At 37.9% G+C, this 18112-nt stretch overlaps 2 protein-coding genes and 3 pseudogenes across 2 annotated transcripts; all 5 read right to left on the bottom strand.

The window, feature by feature from the left end:
- Nucleotides 1–2081: 2081 nt before the first annotated feature.
- On the bottom strand, nt 2082–4817 carry LOC113683970 (growth hormone secretagogue receptor type 1). Its single transcript, XM_027201256.2, has one exon. It carries the CDS (start codon nt 4815–4817, stop codon nt 3834–3836), a length of 984 nt encoding a protein of 327 aa, XP_027057057.2. The 3' UTR covers nt 2082–3833.
- On the bottom strand, nt 2540–3454 carry LOC113683971 (galanin receptor 2a-like; annotated as a pseudogene).
- A 706-nt stretch (nt 4818–5523) lies between the features above and the next one.
- LOC149050298 (galanin receptor 2b-like) lies at nt 5524–8204 on the bottom strand (annotated as a pseudogene).
- Nucleotides 8205–10542: 2338 nt separating this feature from the next.
- LOC113683969 (QRFP-like peptide receptor) lies at nt 10543–12065 on the bottom strand (annotated as a pseudogene).
- Nucleotides 12066–14030: 1965 nt separating this feature from the next.
- On the bottom strand, nt 14031–18066 carry LOC113683998 (growth hormone secretagogue receptor type 1-like). The gene is made up of 2 exons (XM_027201289.2): nt 17924–18066; nt 14031–15489 (listed from the first exon to the last, which is right to left on the bottom strand). The coding sequence occupies exon 2, from the start codon at nt 15317–15319 to the stop codon at nt 14333–14335; it is 987 nt and encodes a 328-aa protein (XP_027057090.2). The 5' UTR covers nt 15320–15489; nt 17924–18066; the 3' UTR covers nt 14031–14332.
- Between the last annotated feature and the right edge of the window lie 46 nt (nt 18067–18112).

Here is an 18112-nt window from a genome sequence, read left to right as displayed (position 1 = left end):
TTCAGAAAGTTGTAGTGTTTGTATCGTTGGAATAAATGGTCGCATGGGGATGGTAAGTTTAACGAACAATTTCAAATTTTGCCGCTTGAATTGAAAGTAAAGTTCATTTGAATTGCTTTCTTATATATTTCTGACGGTTTTAGATTTACCTGCTTGATTTATATCGGTTACGCTTCATGTTGACAAGTCCCTCAAAATGGCGGCCAAACTTGGAGATTGCCGAAAATTAGGTAAGTTCACGGAGTTATAAAGTTCTCGTAAAGGTCGGGCCGCAAAGTCTTTTTCTGTAGTTATCTTTTCTATGGCACCTACTTCCTAGCTATGTTAGTTGGATCAGTTAAGAACGCCTCACTTTTTCAAAAATTTACCTTGAATTTGATCGGTTTTGGCGTGTTTGATTTAGGCGAACCGATAAGGTGTCATTCAAGTCTTCCTGTTTCCTTGATTGACACGTGATGTTTACGAAAGTCGCCTCGATAGATAAGATAGCATTAATATACATGGCTGTGGTATTTGTTTTTTGCTGAGTTCCGTAGTTTTTTGTAAATTGTCCTCCAAAGTTGTATGAAATTAAAGTCTTGAAAAGTGTCACGACAAGCCTTCGCTCGGGTGAAATTTAATTTCCGTAAAACTCTGAAAAATAAAGAGATCCGATCAAACTGATTGTGGTTTTAGTATAGGTACATGAATGTCCTACAACACACGAGAAACGAGCGAAATCCGTGTCTCATGTGCGAGACAAATTAAATTCCCAGAGACACTTAAGTGCAAATGCAAATGCGAGTGAACATTAAATTTCTTAAATCAGTTTTAAAACTGACCCCATACTTTTGTTTCAGACGTATTATTACATCTTTCCCTTTGTTCTACACTGATCTATTAATCTTATGTTCGAAGTAAACCTTCATTTGTAGGGTTGTCCATAACTAATAACCTTCGTGTTCCCGCCCCTCCGTAGAAAATAGGTATCGCCTTTTTGAAGCTATTTACCATACTTTTTCCAGGGCTTTTCCACATATACGTACAATACACCTTTTTTGAAAATGACACTCAATTGCAGACATATATACAATCCACCTTTCTAAATTGACATTTACTTGCTGATACATATGCCATCTACGTCTCCAAAATTGAAGCGGCAATGTACAAGTGTGTATATTTGTATCTAAATATGAATATACATTACGATTTTATCTGAAAGTCATTATAATACAACAGAATGTTTCCAGACACATTTGTTGCATTGTTGCTGGATCATAAGGACTAAAAGGCATAAGTGTCATTGTCTGTGTTAGAATTACTTTCTCTAACACTCGTTGTGGACTGGTGGAACCTTCTTTATTTGCTTCTCCCCTTAAGTTGTTATAGTAGGGACTAGCTTCAATCTAACTAGGAAAACTAGCGTCTCCGCTTATAAAGGTGTTACTGCGGATGACATTTCTAAGCCGTCAATCTTCTTGTGTCGCCATCGTACCATCTCAACCAGCGAATCACGCTTGACTACGTGTTATAGTTCCCACACACTGAGTAAGCACTTAGGGTTGTCTATGCAGTTGCAAAATCAATTTCTTTCCTAATTTTCATATTTTTACGGTTGAGATCGGCCAGAACAGAAACGAGATCGTCAATATAAAAATTACAAATAACCTTGGTGTAGGGTATTATTTGTAGCTGAAAGTGTATTTTTAAGAGCAAATCACCTTTAAAGATTGCTACATAACAACATCTTGGTCACAAGAGTTAAAGAAGAAGGGGGCCCACAAGTACCGCCCCCAAATTGCTTCTTGTTGCGAAAACATGAGGGACATCACCTGTTTACCCTTAAATTACCTCTGGGAACACGAAGGCGTCGAACACGACATATTACCAGGGAGATTTACTCTTCCTGGACTAACAAATTAACTTATTAAAGAACACGGCCTATCACGAGTTCCATGTCAACTTCACGATCACAACGAAGAAAACGTGATTAAACTCACTAGGTGAACGTGGCCAAACTCACAAGAAGAACGTGATTAAACTCAACCTTTAAGATAAGACCACCAAGAAGGCGTACGAAGCAATCCACCTGCCCTTTTTATAATTTACTTTAAATGACTTAGAATAATACAATATTTCCATTTCTTTTCCTTCTAACACCAATACAGAAAACCCTTACGATATTCTAAATTAACTATAATTGTAATTTTATCATTTAACATCTGAGAGAATCACAACTATAAAAAGTTCACGGGTCAAAGCAAAGTTCTGCGTCACCACATTTTCTGTTCACTTGCTTCAAAAATTGGTAGATTGTTAAACCTATACTGTAAATTGGTGGTAGATTGTTGCTCCAAGCTTTCAATTAAAGGGATCTCAATGACTTAATCGTTAAGCTAAACCCTAATTTTTGCCGCACTATTCTGTTGGTAAAGAGAAATTTTCTAAGGAGGCGTTTAACATATACGGTCATTATTCAAAAAAATATTTTCCTGAAAGCAAAGCCGAATCGATGGTAATGGTTTTTCTTCCGATGTAACTTTTGTCTCCTCGTTCAGTTTTACGAGAATGTGGCAGGTGTTACCCGTACATCTCGTGAGAAGCCTTTCTGTTGATTGCATCAAAGGAATCGTCGCACCATAGACTTCAAATTTTCTCCATAATAGCCGTATAATAAAAAATTTCATCGGTTGAGCCGCTCTTCAGACTAGGCCGTGGGACACTAAGTTAAAATGCATCGGCGATCTAAGAATCACGGAGACGGGCACGAAAAGAAGGCAAGAGATAGAGCTGCAAGTGTCTTTGCAACTTTCTTATGTCTTTGATTTGAGTTGATGATGTGTGAGTTGCACATTGGACTTACGTTCGCTCGAAGGGAGCGGAATATCTTTCGTTGCAATCATATACATAAATGGAATTATGAAAAAATAAAGTGTATTGCCTGTACGGTATAGCATATTTGTTTGCCAGTGCTTCCCCAAGAGGTGTTGGCGCAAATCAGTTTACCATCTTCATTAGTTTCGACCTTGTCAATACTTGCTGTGGGTGAGGAAATTACCAAGCACATACACCAGGTTAAAACAAGTTTCATGTATTCCCTGTTGGAAAAGTTGTCGCTTCTAGAATTAAAAGGATCTGTGATAGCTTTGAGTCTTAGTTAATCTATAACTGCAAGGGTTGTGATTGAAGTATTGTAGCTTGTGTCGACGAGAAATCCGTGAAGTTTGCAAATTGTGTCACCGCCGACCCAACGCCAACTGAAATCAATGGCGTGGAAAGGAGTGAGAAAAGTGAAAAGGAGATCCGCAGATGCTAAATTTGCCACGTACCACATCGGAGAAAACCGATTTCGGTACAAGTTCCGATAACATGTCACCAAAACCCATATGTTTCCAATAAGTGAGATGATGAGAATAAAGCCGTAGAATATCAAAAATCCGATCACCATTAGAGAGAAATTGTCGTTGGATGCCATCTTTAATAATATAAATCACTGTTTCCTTATTTGGAATTTCTTGATCAATCTAATTTGCTTGATTTTTTGTCTAACCTCTGCTGTCTATCTCAAATTGGGTGTGGCCGGTGAAGTATACTGGAGAAATAACAAAATGGCATTTTTTGTTGATTGAGCTAATCTGATCGCTGTGTCAGTTAATCCTTGCAAATTGTTCCTTTTAGATCGTTGAATGTCATGGATAAATCGCGATCAAGATTGAAGCTTCCCCTCTAGTTTCTCAATTAATTAACTTTTCTGCTCTGTTCAACAAGCTAACGTTTGCTTCTGTTGGAAATAAGCCGTGTTACTTTATAGGAACTTAAACATAGAGGGAATGCTGATGTTAGTCGGTGAGGGGTTAAACAGCCAACACCTCCATGGCTTGTGAATCCGTTACTTGCATTGTTTCTTGTCTGCCGCGGAGAGGGTTCACACGAGGAAACGGGGTCCATCCTGTTTTCTTGAATAAACTTCGAGCATACCGCCTCATAGCTTCTCCGTATACTCCGTATAATATTGGATCTAAGACCGTATTTAATAGAATCAATAACTGAGACGCTCGCCATACATAACCACCATTAGTGAGATGGAAGTACAACATCGTGCGTGTGACTATGAAAGGTGACCAACATATTACAAACGCTATTGTAAGAGCTGCCAAGACCTTGGCCACTTTGTAATGCCGCTTATAGCGCATGGAAGCTATGATGTTTGATGTATTTGATGCAACGCTTGAGCTTAAGGATAGAAAAATTATCTTCTGAACAACTATCATGTAGACAAGAGGTACAAGGAAAAAACAAAATGCGTGAATAGTATAATAGATCTGTCGCGCTATATCCCCGAACATGCTATTCGTGCAGGAGACGGTTCCTGTGTCATCTGTTTGGGTTTGATAAGCATAAAGCAAAGGCGAAGCAACGACTGCGCTAACTGACCAAACGGCTATTAACTTTCGTAGCATGTTTTTCCTTGTGATGAGTCTGACACTTAAAGGGTCTACCACAGCCTTCAGACGCTCAAAACTGATAAGAACAAGAGTCACTATGGAGGTGGAGTAGCATGCTTCAATGGAAAAGCTTTGTAGTTTACAGGATATCTCGCCGCCTACCCAGGTCCACAAGAATACTATCAAGTCGAAAATAGTCAGTACCGTAAATGCCACGTCTGCAATTGCTAAGTTGGCGATACAACATGTCAAAGAAGACTCTCGTTGTCGTTTTAGTTTGCTACAGAGCCAAAGTACAAATGAGTTCCCCACGATTGACGCCACGAAGATTAGAAAATAAACACATGTGAATGTGGCTACTATTGCTATGGGAAATCCGTCGCTTGTTGCCATGTGTAGTATTCAGTTGTGTCAACAAGCGTTTCTTTCCTAGCTCAGAGTCAATGTGTGTTTCTGTGATTGCCAACGACCGTTCTGAATCTTCTCTTATGTCAACCAAACCTGTTTGTATTACAAGCTATCAACTTATTAAAATTCGCATGGTCTTTTTGTTCCTGAAAAAAACAAGACGTAAATAGACTTGGGCCAGCCGCTTAGAAAAATTGCGAAAAAGGGCAGTAACATATTCTGCCAGAAAAAAGAATGATCAAATCGACGCTTTATGCAAACACAACCGAAAGGGAAATTAACTTGGAAGTAAATTTTGTCATAATCTATGCGGGTGTTAGAACGCAATATCTCTAACCAAACAAGGATTAAAGTTATTAACAAAAGAGCAACTAAAATTTGCCTGGGTTGGATCTTTTATTAAAAAGTCTGTAACGTCGCTTGTTTGTTGGGTTTATTTTTTCTAATGTTGTGGTTTTGAGCGGAATATATAGAGCTTAATTATGAGATCAACAGGAACCATTAGGAAAGTTTCATTACTTTGCGAAGCAGCTGTTACAACAGGAGAATTAAGAAAGTATATGTGTTTTGCTGACATGTAAATTGGATGTTATCAATTAATTTCCATGGAAATCTCCCCGGCCCTATCTCTTAAAGTGATCAAAGCATGACGATAAGCAACCTTGATCCTTTCTTTACATAAGTGGTGCCAAGTCTGAATACAACAATGTGTATGACATAGTAGAATAATCGCTATTCTTAATCCAACATAATTATTTATTTATAAGCTATTTCCGCACTTTGTGAAAGTAATTGTGTGTAAGCCTATTCAAAAAGCCGTTGAATTCATTGCAAGCCCTCGGCAATTTCTAATTTCTAATTTTTGACAACTTTATAGAATAGTTGAAGCACTATTTGTAATATTTATTGCTCTGTTTATCAAAATTGTAGTATTTGGTCATGCTATGTACTCCTTTACAAAACATCAGTTTAAAAATGATAAATAAGCAAACATTGGGGCACAAGCTACCAAGCTGACCAAGAGAAATATATTATGTAACTATCATTACTACAACTTCTTCTTTTCTTTAATAAAACTTAAAAATGATGTGAAACAGAACTAAATATAAACCATTGCGCGCGATTCGAAAGTCGAGGTGATGTTAGCTTACAGACAACCCACCAATTTGATCGCAACCGGTGATACATGATTTATATCAACGTTTGGTAGAAATCTATATCAGTATGACTTATATCAAAGTTACGATAATTTTGCAGTTAAAATGTTTTTAATATTCACCAAATCCTTAACGACTAGATCCTGTTCGATTTAACGCCGTAAACGTTTCACAAAATTAAAATTTGCGATCCTCTCACAAATTCCAAATTTACGTTAGATCAAAAGGACCCTTAAATAATACTCCGGATTGGATTTCATTTTGAACTCTAATTAGTTAAAAATTTTAGGTTTTATTTTAATTAAATGGTTTTGCTATTCAACTATAGCTTTGAAAAGAACATTATCAAGTGATCAGAGGAATCGATCATTGAACTATATTTCTAATTACCGTATTTATTCCACTACGATATCTGTCTGACGAGGGCTCAGGCGCGAAACTAAGAGTCACAGAGAATCGATGCGTCCTTTTTAAATTTTTTAACTTATGTATACTTAGCTCTGCTACCACAGCATTGAGCACTTTATGCCAAGGTAGACTCTACCCCCACATTTATTTATTTATTTATTATTTATATATGTACATATATATATTGTAGACAAGTCACTCCCTCCGGCGGAACTTGCTCTGTCTTATTCTGCTTTGTTTATCTGTTTTTGTTAATTTATCTTTCGGGTACAAAATATACTACATCCGTAGATGAAATTGTTGAGTTTTGCAAAGGGTTGCAAGCCAAATGTGGTGCTTATCTTTCCTTTTTTCAATATGAAACAAAAAATAGGTTAAATATCGGAATGGACGTTGACTTGGCTGGAGTAAGAAGCACACATTTTTAACAAAATGAAAGTTTGTCCAAATATTTGAGAGGTAGCAAGCATGGCAATTCGATTGAAATATCTTAAAGAACTTTTCACTCAACGCCGGTTGCTTTTCTCTCCTTTTCCTCTCCTATTGATGGTGTGTCTCATTAACTTTTTATTCCCACAATTTGAGGGAATCAAGTGGACTTCCAGAGGTTCCTTCAGCTGAAAAGTATTCCCTGAGAATGTTGGTGTGTACTTTTCATATTACAGATACGAAAGTCTGATTGAATCTTTGTTCCCTTCTTCTTTTGTCTGGCTTTAAAGAAAAACACTCGCTACGATATCGTGTAGATCATGGAACACTCCTTCGTGGCTGCCACAGGCTCATGCCTTGTGTCCAACACATTAAGTTCTCAAGTATACCTTTCACTCTATTCTTTTTTGATAGAGAGATGTCACTTGTTATCCCTGTTCTTGTAAAGAACTCTTCGAAGTAAAGACTTTAAGTCTCCGTCGTACAAACCGTACAACAAAGGATCCAATCCGGTATTAAGAAAGATTAAAAGTTGAGATGCCCTCCAAATGAGTCCTTTTGGTGCTAAACGAAAGTAGATTAGCGTCCGATTGACCATGAAAGGTGACCAACAGATCACAAATGCTATAGTTAGTGCAGCAAGTGTCTTTGAAGCCTTTTTGTGCCGTCTCTGTGCTCGCGAAGTGAACAATTTGCTCGTTGGTGTAACACTTGTGCGAAGAGCGAGATGAATTCGGATTTGGGTAAAAATCATGTAAAACAACGGTACCGCAAAGAATAGTGCTGTATGCAAACTGTAGTAAATCTGCGGGACAATGACTCCATCTTTCGTAGTTACACAAGCAACGTTGCCGTCGACCGTTTTTACGTCGTAGATTTGCAGCAAAGGAGTGCAGACCAGTAAGCTCAATCCCCAAATTATTACTAGTTTAAGGTAGTCCTTGTCGAACCAGCCCCTTGCTCTGGTACTAAATGGATCTGTGGTAGCTTTTAATCTTTCGTAACTAATAGTTACAAGTGTCATGATGGAAGTCGTATAGCTCGCCTCCACAAAGAATCCTTGAAGCTTACAAGTGTTGTTTCCACCTACCCAGCGCCACAAATATCCGATCACGTTAAATGCGGAAAGAAGAGTAAACAGGAGATCCGCCGTCGCTAAATTCACCAATAACCATATAAACGGGGAATGCCTTCTTTTTAAAGTCTTGTAGCAAGTTAGCAAAACGCATGTGTTACCAACCGTTGATAAAATGAAAACTGAGATGTAAATAACGATAAATAATACCGAAGCAGGCGCAGCAATATTATAACTTACCGCCATTTTGGCTTGCTGATAAAATATTTGAACCTTTTTTTTGAAGTAGTCCTTTTTATCAATACCCCGAACAATTTAAAGCTGACTTTTCACACCTCTCTGTCCTTGTTTACCGAGGCAGTTTATGAGAGGCCACAGAATTAATCAACGTTGTTATGCCAAAACTGCTTTTGATTTTTCTATTTTCTTTCGCCCGCTTTAAGTGCGTTTATTTTTAAGTTCTCTAACGACAGCTGCATATTTAGGGTACAATAGGACTATATGAAGAGCGTAAGAATATATCATAGCATAGTAAATGTTATGTTTGAAAGCACCGTGCAAATTGTTGAAAGCCAGTTTATTACTATCCCAACGAAGATACCGCTTATAAATTATCAACGTTCTAGTTTCCAGAAAAAAATTGATTTTGATGTCATTCGAAATGCCTTAAGAAATACACAAATGTTCAACAGTATTTTTCTGACTCTTGTAAAAAGCGCTGCTTTAATCCCCAAAAGCTAATTTAAGATTAAAATAAAATTTGTCAGATACCAATGAAAAGTTGACATGAAATCTTAAAGAAAATTGAAAATGTGTTTCGTGCCAATTTTACATATCTTGGCCGCTAGAGGCTAAAATTTAAATAGAATGATTCACCTGTCATTTTTTTGTTACTGAAAAAGGAATGAAAATCAACTTTCATTAACGTTTTACGCCCGAATATTCATAGGTGCATAAATAAATGTTATAACTTTTCTGTAATTACTTTGTATAGGTAATCGCATGATTTCGAGTGCAATTTGGAATAAGAAAGTACGAGTAAATTTTTTCAAAGACTAACAAAAAGTGCTTATTTTTTTCCAAACTGCACGAGAAAAATCATGCGATTACGTATTAACAATATACATGGAATAGTCGTTTGCGAGATTTAACCATGTTTGTTTTCAATTTCGGCGTAGAATCGCTCGAGCAGTGTTAAGCTGGATCGGCTCGTAATTTTGATTCCCTTGGCATTTCTCTTCTCTAAATACCAATTTTTCCAAACCGACAACCAAAAACAGTGTTTTCGTTGTTGGAGCTGTTTTTCAGCTGATGTATTATTGTTGCGGTAGCGAAGAAAACCTACTGAAAACTCATTGTCTCGCCTGATAGGAGCTGTTTTGGACATAAATTATGTAAAACTGCCCTTTGAAAAGGACTTAATCCGCAGTGCAGGCGTCTTATTAGTGCGAGCTAACGTTTTAAGTTCGCGATCGTTTATCTGACCGGTCATGTTTGATTTGGAGTTAGAGTGTACGGTGGGGGTAGGGGGTGGAGGAAGAGCGAGAATATGCCTGCCCGAAGAGGCTGTTGAAGAATCGGTGTAGAAATTGCTTCTTTCTCTTCCGATTTGAATGGGGCGAGACAAATTAAATTCCGAGAGACACTTAAGTGAAAATGCAAATGCAATGAACGTTTAATTTCTTGAAATCAATTTCAAACCTGACTCCATACTTTTGTTGCAGACGTATTATTACATCTGTCCCTTTGTTCTACACTTATCTATCAATCTTTTATTCGAAGTAAACCTACACTTGTAGAGTTGTCCATACCCAATTACCTTCGTGTTCCAGCCCTTCCTTAGAAAATCGGCATCGCCTTTTTCAAGCTGTAAGATATCAAAAGGATTCGCAATAGCAACTATGAAATACGAACCATCAGTCTGAAAGGTACTATACTTTTTCCAGGGCTTTTGCAGATATACGTACAAGGCACCTTCTTGAAAAAGGCCCTTAATTGCAGACATATATATACAATCTACCTTTCCAAACTGACATTCGCCTGCTAATACATATGCAATATACTTCTCCAAAAGTGAAGCGGCAATGTGCAAGTGTGTAATTTGTATTTACATATGAATATGCATTACGATATTATCTGAAAGTTATAATACAACAGGATGCTTGCAAACACATTTGTTGCACTGTTGCTGGATCATAAGAGCTGAAAGGAAAGAATGTCATCGTCAGAGAGAATCACAAGTGTAAAAAGTTCACGGGTGTAAAGCAAAGTTTTGCCTCACCATATTTTCTTTTCAAATGCTTCAAAAACTGGTAGTATGTTGAACCTATATTGTGGATTGGTGAAGGGTTGTTTCTCTAAACTTTCAATTAAAGGAATCTCAATGACTTAATCGTTAAGTTGAACCCAAATTTTGCAGTACCATTTTGTCGATAATGAGAAATTTCGAAGAAGGCGTTTCACACTTACACGATTATTATCCAAAAACATATTTTCCTGAAAGCAAAGCCGAATCGATGGTAATGGTTTTCTTCCGATGTGTAACTTTTGTCTCCTCGTTCAGTTTTACAAGAATGTGGTAGGTGTTACCCATACACCTCGTGAGAAGCCTGAGATGTTTTTACTGGGATGGAATCGGAGTTCAACCGTTCTGTTGATTGTATCGAAGGAATCGTCGCACCTTAGACTTAAACTTTTCTCCATAATGGCCGTATTATAAAGGATCGAGTGCCACGTTCAGAAATATCATCAGTTGAGCCGCTCTCCAGACTAGGCCGGGTGACACTAAGTTAAAATACATCAGCAGTCTAGGAATCATAAACGGAGACTGGCTCGAAAAGAAGGCAAGAGATAGAGCTGGAAGTGTCTTTGCAACTTTTTTATGTCTTTGATTTGAGTTGCTGATATGCGAGATGCACATTGGAACAACGTTCGCTTGAAGAGAGCGGAATATCTTTTGTTGCGTTTCAATCATATAGATCAATGGAATTATTAAGAAAAGTATTGCGTGTACGGTGTAGTATATTTCCCTGTCAGTGCTTCCTCATGGCCAAGAGGTGTTGGCGCAAATCAGTTTTCCATCCTCGTTGCATGGTTTCGACCTTGTTAATACTTGCTATGGGTAAGGAAATTACCAAGCACATACACCAGGTTAAAACAAGTTTCATGTATTCCCTGTTGGAAAAGGTGTCGCTTCTAGAATTAAAAGGATCTGTATTAGCTTTGAGTCTTAGGTAAGATATAACCACAAGGGTTGTGATTGAAGTATTGTAGCTCGTGTCGACGAGAAATCCGTGAAGTTTGCAAATTACGTCACCGCTGACCCAACACCAACTAAAATTAATGGCCTAGAAAGGAGTGAGAAAAGAGAAAAGGAGATCGGCAGATGTTAAATTTGCCACGTACCACATCGATCGGAGAAAACCGATTTCGGTACAAGTTTCGATAACATGTCACCAATATATGTTGTTTGCCGGCTTGGAGGTTCGTACGGTGAAAAACTGTTACCGAGGTCTTGATACACTCCAACGAGACACAAGGGGATTTAATGCGGCCTTTTCTCATTGAATTCCTTTAGTTTCTGTTGTGCAGTTTACGGTACAGAATTGGACATCTGTACAGTAAATTGAACGGACTTGGAAATACTCACCGAGAGTGTATATTTGTTGTAGAACTGAAATGAAAACTTCGCTCGTCCTTTCACTACGAACAAATTTTTTTGAGAAAATTCAGATATTAAATGAATGAAAGTTCCATCGATAAGTTCAACTGTAACCAAATACCTCACGTTTAACTTTCTAGGTACTTCTTGTGAACGATTAAAATTAATTGCAGACGGTTTTTAGGCCGCTTGTCAACCATTATTGCTTATACAAATTCATTCTGAAACCAATATTTCCAGCCGGAAAAACGAAATATATTTATGAAAAATGGCAACGAAAGTAGGGATGTACTCGGCGACTCACGAAAACGTTACCGTTGCCCGTGGGCACAGATAGGAAAATACGGACCGCGTAAAGAACCAATCAGATTGCAGGATTCGTTACCGTGCCCTTTGAAAAAAGAAAAAGCCCACATGTTACCCACAAGTGAGATAATGAGAATAAAGCCGTAAAATATCAAAACTGCGATCTCCATTAGAGAGAAATAGTCGTTGGATGCCATCTTCGTTGGCGTAGTTCAGTATTTTCTTATTTCCTTTTCCTAATCAATCTAATTTGCTTGATTTTCTACCGAACCTCTGCTGTTTCTTTCAACTCGGTTGTGCCGGTAAAGTATACTGCAGAAATAACAAAGTGGCATTGTTCTTGAGTTTGCTAATCTGGTCGCTGTGTCAGTTTATCCTTGCAAATTTGTCACTTTATATTGTTAAATATCAAGGTTATGGCTAATATCATGGATAAACCGCGATCAAGATTGCAGCTTACCCTCTAGTTTCTCAAATTAATTAATTTTTCTGCTCTGTTCAACAAGGTAACGTTTTGTTTTTTGGGAAATAAGCCGTGTTAGTTCATAGCTTCCGAAAGGAAATCCCTAGCAATAATGCGAACGTTTGACTACTTGTTATTTACCGTCTCGCCCCAGCGCTGATCATGTGGTGTTCAAGGCTGAGAAGATAACGATGGTTCGTGGTCTCCAAGTAATTTGAGGCAGCACTCTACTTATATTCTAGGTGAAACGAGCTGTCATGTCTCATTCACATTAATGAGACTATTAACAGCACTATATCAAGCAGGAAATGCTGCCATTAATCTTAGTTATTATTCCTTTATAAAATAAATACAATATCAAAAGATATTTGTACTCTATTCGCGCGTTATTGTACTCTACTTTGTGAAGTTGAATGATAAATACTCCTATCACACCTATCGGTCAATGAGAGAGCGCGTTGTGGTTCCAACTGACGATATAAGAAGCCGTGAAAAGATAGATTTCATAAAAGTTTGTGACACGCATTCTTCTTGGAACTAAAAAGTTACTTTAAAATGTCATTTTGGCTTGAAAGAGTAGTTATGCGGAGTCTCACAACCATTGCTTGTGGAAATGCCTCGATGCATGCATGCAGTCGAAGAACACATGCTGACTCTTAATATAATTTCGTATTTTGACATGTCCTTCACAAGATGTCAAAATTATACATCATCAGTGTTGATAGAAACTTTGTTTGGATGATGTTACACCATGTCAAATTAAGTTTTCACGTGCTATAATTGTTCTTTTTTTTTCCCAGCAAAAATAGGCATACTTCGAATTTACGAAATTCATCATGGAGCAAAATGCCAAACACTAAAAATCGTCACACAAGAAGCAAACACAACCCTAAATAACTCCCTAAGGGGAAAAAACTCCATAGACTTTTATTTCATTTAGTTGTGTTCCTAAAAAGAACTCTTTACTTCTAACTAACGAACGAAAAATCTGGCAGCAAAGCATGGTTCATGATTTCCTGGATTATGACCATTTTAGTCCTATGATCTTTAAGAGTGACTGGCATCCGATGTCTCATTTATCATCACCTTCGAATCAAACTTTAAGGTCTCAGGAGTAAAGGAAATGGTCACCAGCTAAAGAAGCATCTTGAAGAGAAAATGATCTTTTGTTCCTTTTGGAACGCTTCTATGCATCTATAATGCCTTAGTTTAACCTCATTTCGATTACTGTAGAGTCGTAAGGGGGAATTGCAATAAATCTCTTTCCATTAAACTACAAAAACTACAGAATCGCACTGCGCGTATTTTGACCTCTTCTTCATATGATGCCAATGTGGATGATTTCTCGTTAGACTAGGCTGGAAAAAACTTAATCTTCAACGAGAATTAAAAACAGCCTCTATGGTCTATAAATCTCTTAATGGTCTCTCCCCTGATTATCTAAAATCAATCTTTACTGATCGGAGTGCAATATCTACCTATTCTCTTAGGAATTGTGGGGGCAAATTAACTGTCCCACTCTCCCGCATCAATGTTCTTAAAAACAGTTTCAGCTATAATGGTGCGGTGATGTGGAACAGTTTACCTACCAATCTGCGGCAAGCACAAACTACTGCTAGTTTTTAATTCGACTGCAGCGGTTTCCTTTTTGATAATAAATAAGTTAATTAATCACACATCATTCATGGAAAACAGGCACTTCGTTATTGTTTTTATTTTGTTGTTATTAGATTTAATTAGTAGTAGACAATTAGCAGCAGATTAGTATCTTAACAATGTAATTAATGTAATTTTAGTAATTACTTAAAGTTCTGATGTTTTATCCGTGTTTAAATAAAGTTAAATAAAAATAAGCAAATCAATAAGCTCATGATTGCTAAACAAATTCTCCCCGTCGGCACGCCAGGAGATGAATGGAGAACAGTTTGGAGAATATACATACTGATGTTAGTGGGTAAGGGGTTAAAAAGCCGACACCTCACTAAATCATTCTGGTTTATTTCACTTCATTAAATCAAGTTCAATGGCTTGTGAATCCGGTACTTGCACTCTTTCTTGTCTGTCACGGGGAGGGTCCACACGAGGAAACGGGGGCTGTCCTGTTTTCTTGAATAAACTTCGAGCATACTGCCTCATAGCTTCTCCGTAGACTCCGTATAATATTGGATCTAAGACCGTATTTAACAGAATTAATAATTGAGACGCTCGCCATACATAACCACCATTAGTGAGATGGAAGTACATCATCGTGCGTGTCACCATGAAAGGTGACCAACATATAAGAAACGCTATTGTAAGTGCTGCTAAGACCTTGGCCACTTTGTAATGCCGCTTACAACGTACGGAAGCTATGGTGTTTGATGTATTTGAAGCAGCGCTTGAGCGTAAGGATAGAAATATTCTCTTCTGAACAACTATCATGTAGACAAGAGGTACAAGGAAAAAACAAAATGCGTGAATAGTGTAATAGATCTGTCGCGCCATATCCCCGAACATGATATTCGTGCAGGAGACGGTTCCTGTGTCATCTGTTTGAGTTTGATAAGCATAAAGCAAAGGCGAAGCGACGACTGCGCTAACTGACCAAACAGCGATTAACTTTCGTCGCATATTTTCCCTTGTGATGAGTCTGACACTTAAGGGGTCTACCACAGCCTTCAGACGCTCAAAACTAATAAGAGCAAGAGTCATTAAGGAGGTGGAATAACACGCTTCAATGGAAAAGCCTTGTAGTTTACAGGATATCTCGTCGCCTACCCAGGTCCACACGAATGCTATAAAGTCAAAAATGGATAGTACCATAAATGCTACGTCTGCAATTGCTAAGTTGGCGATGCAACACGTCAAAGAAGAATCTCGTTGTCGTTTTAGTTTGTAACACAGCCAAAGAACAGATGAGTTGCCCAAGATTGATGACAGGAAGATTAGGAAATAAATACATGTGAATGTGGCAATTAATGCTATGGGAAATCTTCCGCTCGTCGCCATGTGTAGTGACCTCTTCAAATGTTGTGTCTAAAAGGCGTTTCCTGCCTTTCCAACTGTCAGTGTGTGTTTCTACGATCGCCAGCGACCGTTCTGAATCTCCTTCTTTTTCAACCAGACCCGTTTGTATTACAAGCTGTTAGCTTATTAAAATTCGCTTAGTCTTTTTGTTCCTGAAAAAAAAGCAGGAAAATAGACTTGGATTTGCAATTCAAAGAGGATAAGGAATTATACAGAAAAACATCATGTGCTGGCTTTAGTTGTGGCAGAAATATTCTGCCGTGTCTGGAAAAGGAAATTTTTCTTTTAACTACTAGGAAAATATCATCAATTCAATGAATACCTACAAGTCTATCATGTACATAACCGATGTATCCGTATTTCTTACCACCACGATTAGAGCTTTAGTCTCCTTACCAGCCTATCAAGTATAAAAAGGTGACTAGGAACAGCTAGGGCAGCTGTTAAAACAGGATAATTTAGAAAGTTTTATGTGTTTTGCTGACATGTAGATTGGATGTCATCAATTAATTTCAAGCGAAGTCTCTCCAGCGCCAGGTGGTGTGCTGACTCTGATTGCGTTGCATCATGGTCGTAAAACGAAAAGCGAGTCATTTGCATCCTGTCGCAGTCGAGTGAACATCTCTGGTGGCAGCGAGATAGCTTGAATAAACGTGGAATGTAACGGGGATTCACTGTCTGTTGCCGTTCCTTCGAAAATTGAAAAAGTGTTTGCGGGCCTGCGCGACTCCTGTTATTCTTCCGTGACAAATTTGTTTTTAGGAGGCAACTGAAGAGATTCTGAAAGAATCAAAACTGCAGCCTTGCCCAAGAATCTAATCATTTGGTAGCAGTTACACTGTGAATAATATCAAATTCGCGAGTTATTTAACAGGGAATCGACCCTTGACTTGCAAATGCATTATATTACAAAGAGACAGCGACCTTCTAAGACACGAACCACTTTTCATATCATACACTTAAGCGTAAATACGGGATTCGCGAAAGGAGAAGCCTTACGCCTCCTAAGACCAAATTCGTCACGCTCAACGTTTAATAAAAAACGCACAGAGGTTCAAATAAGCTTAAAGAATAAAGAATACCTAGAATAAGATTTTGAGAAGCGTATCTCTGTGGTTACTATGCGGGAGAGACAGTTTACCTGAAAAAAAAAATAGCGCGCACAAATGAAAATATTTCCTTTTGTAACACTTCCGGCTTTGCCAAACCTCAAGAAGACCAAGAATATAGAGATGGAGAAATGGCACCTTAATTAACCTTTCTTATTACATCGCAAACAAAAGTCATAAAAGATATCCTTATAGTAGCAAAGCTTTCAGGTCAGAAGATTTTAAAGGGCAAGCGAATGACAGGAGTCGCAAAAGCCGATCAACACCTGCCTTTTGATTTCCGGCTTATCCGGCGTGTTGTCGTGTGCATTGTAGAGTTATTAATTGGTCAAGTGACTCCTTTCATTGCTCTAACTCATCTTTCTTTCATTCAATGAGTAAGATAGTAGATTTACCATACAACACTCGCGATCAGTTAATTTGCTTTTACTAAGGAAAGTAGATTTACAACACAATTGAGTTTACGATAGTAACGTTGTGTAACGCAACTGTAGGGCCTCTTCTCGGCTAAATCGGTCTCAAATACTAGTACTTAAAATGCTAAGACTGCTTTCGGCTTTTCTATTTTCTTTCCCCGGCTTCAAATGCGTTTATTTCTACTCTTAGTAGTTTACCACGTTTTTTTTTCTCCAACGACAGCTGCATACTTAGGGTTCATGAATGTATATGAAGAGCGTAAGAATATATCATTGCATACTAAATGTTATGTTTGAAAACGCCTTACAAATTATTAGAGGCACTTGTATTACTATGCAGACCCAAATACCGCCTATAAATTATAAACCTTCTAGTTTCCAGAAGAAATTTTATTTCGATGTCATCCGAAATGACTTAAGAAATACACAAATGTTCAACGGTGTTTCTCTGATCACCAAGAGCTAATTTTAGATTAAATTATAATAAAGTTCAAATGTAACACGTACTGTCATTGGTTGAAAAAGCGTGCTCTACGAGAGTATAGATCGTAGAACTGAGCTAAAGCTGTCACGCCATCTGCCAAACTGTACTATGTCCGACCTTTTCCAGGACTTCTTTTTTAGCTTTTCTTTCGTTAATTGAAAGTGAAATTTCGGAACAAGCGAGCAAAGGTTTGCAAAAATGCCAGGCGCATTAATTTACGTAACTGTAACGTGAGCAGAGACAAAAATCCTCAAAGATAAAACAAAATAGAAAGTCCGAGTTTTAACGGTTTTCACGCTCAAATTTTACATACGGTAATAAAAATCAAACACAGCTAACACTTGTATAGTATATAAAGTTTCGTTTTCGAAAAAAAAAACAGAAAAAAACAGGAATGATGAAAAATATAACCTGGCATAACTATTAAAATTTATACTAATCATGACGGTGTCAGAGCGACTGCGATCATGCTGAGGTCTATCGCGGCTAGCTCATCATGGCGATCTTCGGTCATCGCAGTGAAGCAAGCCTCAGGAACTAAATCGACTATCCTTCGGGTACAAAAATAAGAGCTTACTCTGATTATCTTTCCGATGCGTTGAGTGGAAGGCCATATCAGTCACTGCAGCCGAGTTTTACGGCGCTGTCATTCTGAGCGATTTTCATCTCCTAGTGAATTCGGCTGTTGTTCATTCATGATACGCTCGCCTTGAAGAGTTTGTTTTCTACTTGTCATGTGAAACAGCTTGCGTATTTTTGTGAGCCA

Source organism: Pocillopora damicornis, chromosome 2 (genome assembly GCF_964200805.1).
Source record: "Pocillopora damicornis chromosome 2, jaPocDami1.2, whole genome shotgun sequence".
NCBI lineage: Eukaryota > Metazoa > Cnidaria > Anthozoa > Scleractinia > Pocilloporidae > Pocillopora > Pocillopora damicornis.
This window is presented reverse-complemented; position numbering and strand designations above follow the sequence as displayed.

Excerpts from the sequence above, each read along its gene's own strand:
- LOC113683998 (XM_027201289.2), bottom strand. The coding sequence starts at position 15,319 with ATGGCGACGAGCGGAAGATTTCCCATAGCATTAATTGCCACATTCACA.
- LOC113683970 (XM_027201256.2), bottom strand. The coding sequence starts at position 4,817 with ATGGCAACAAGCGACGGATTTCCCATAGCAATAGTAGCCACATTCACA.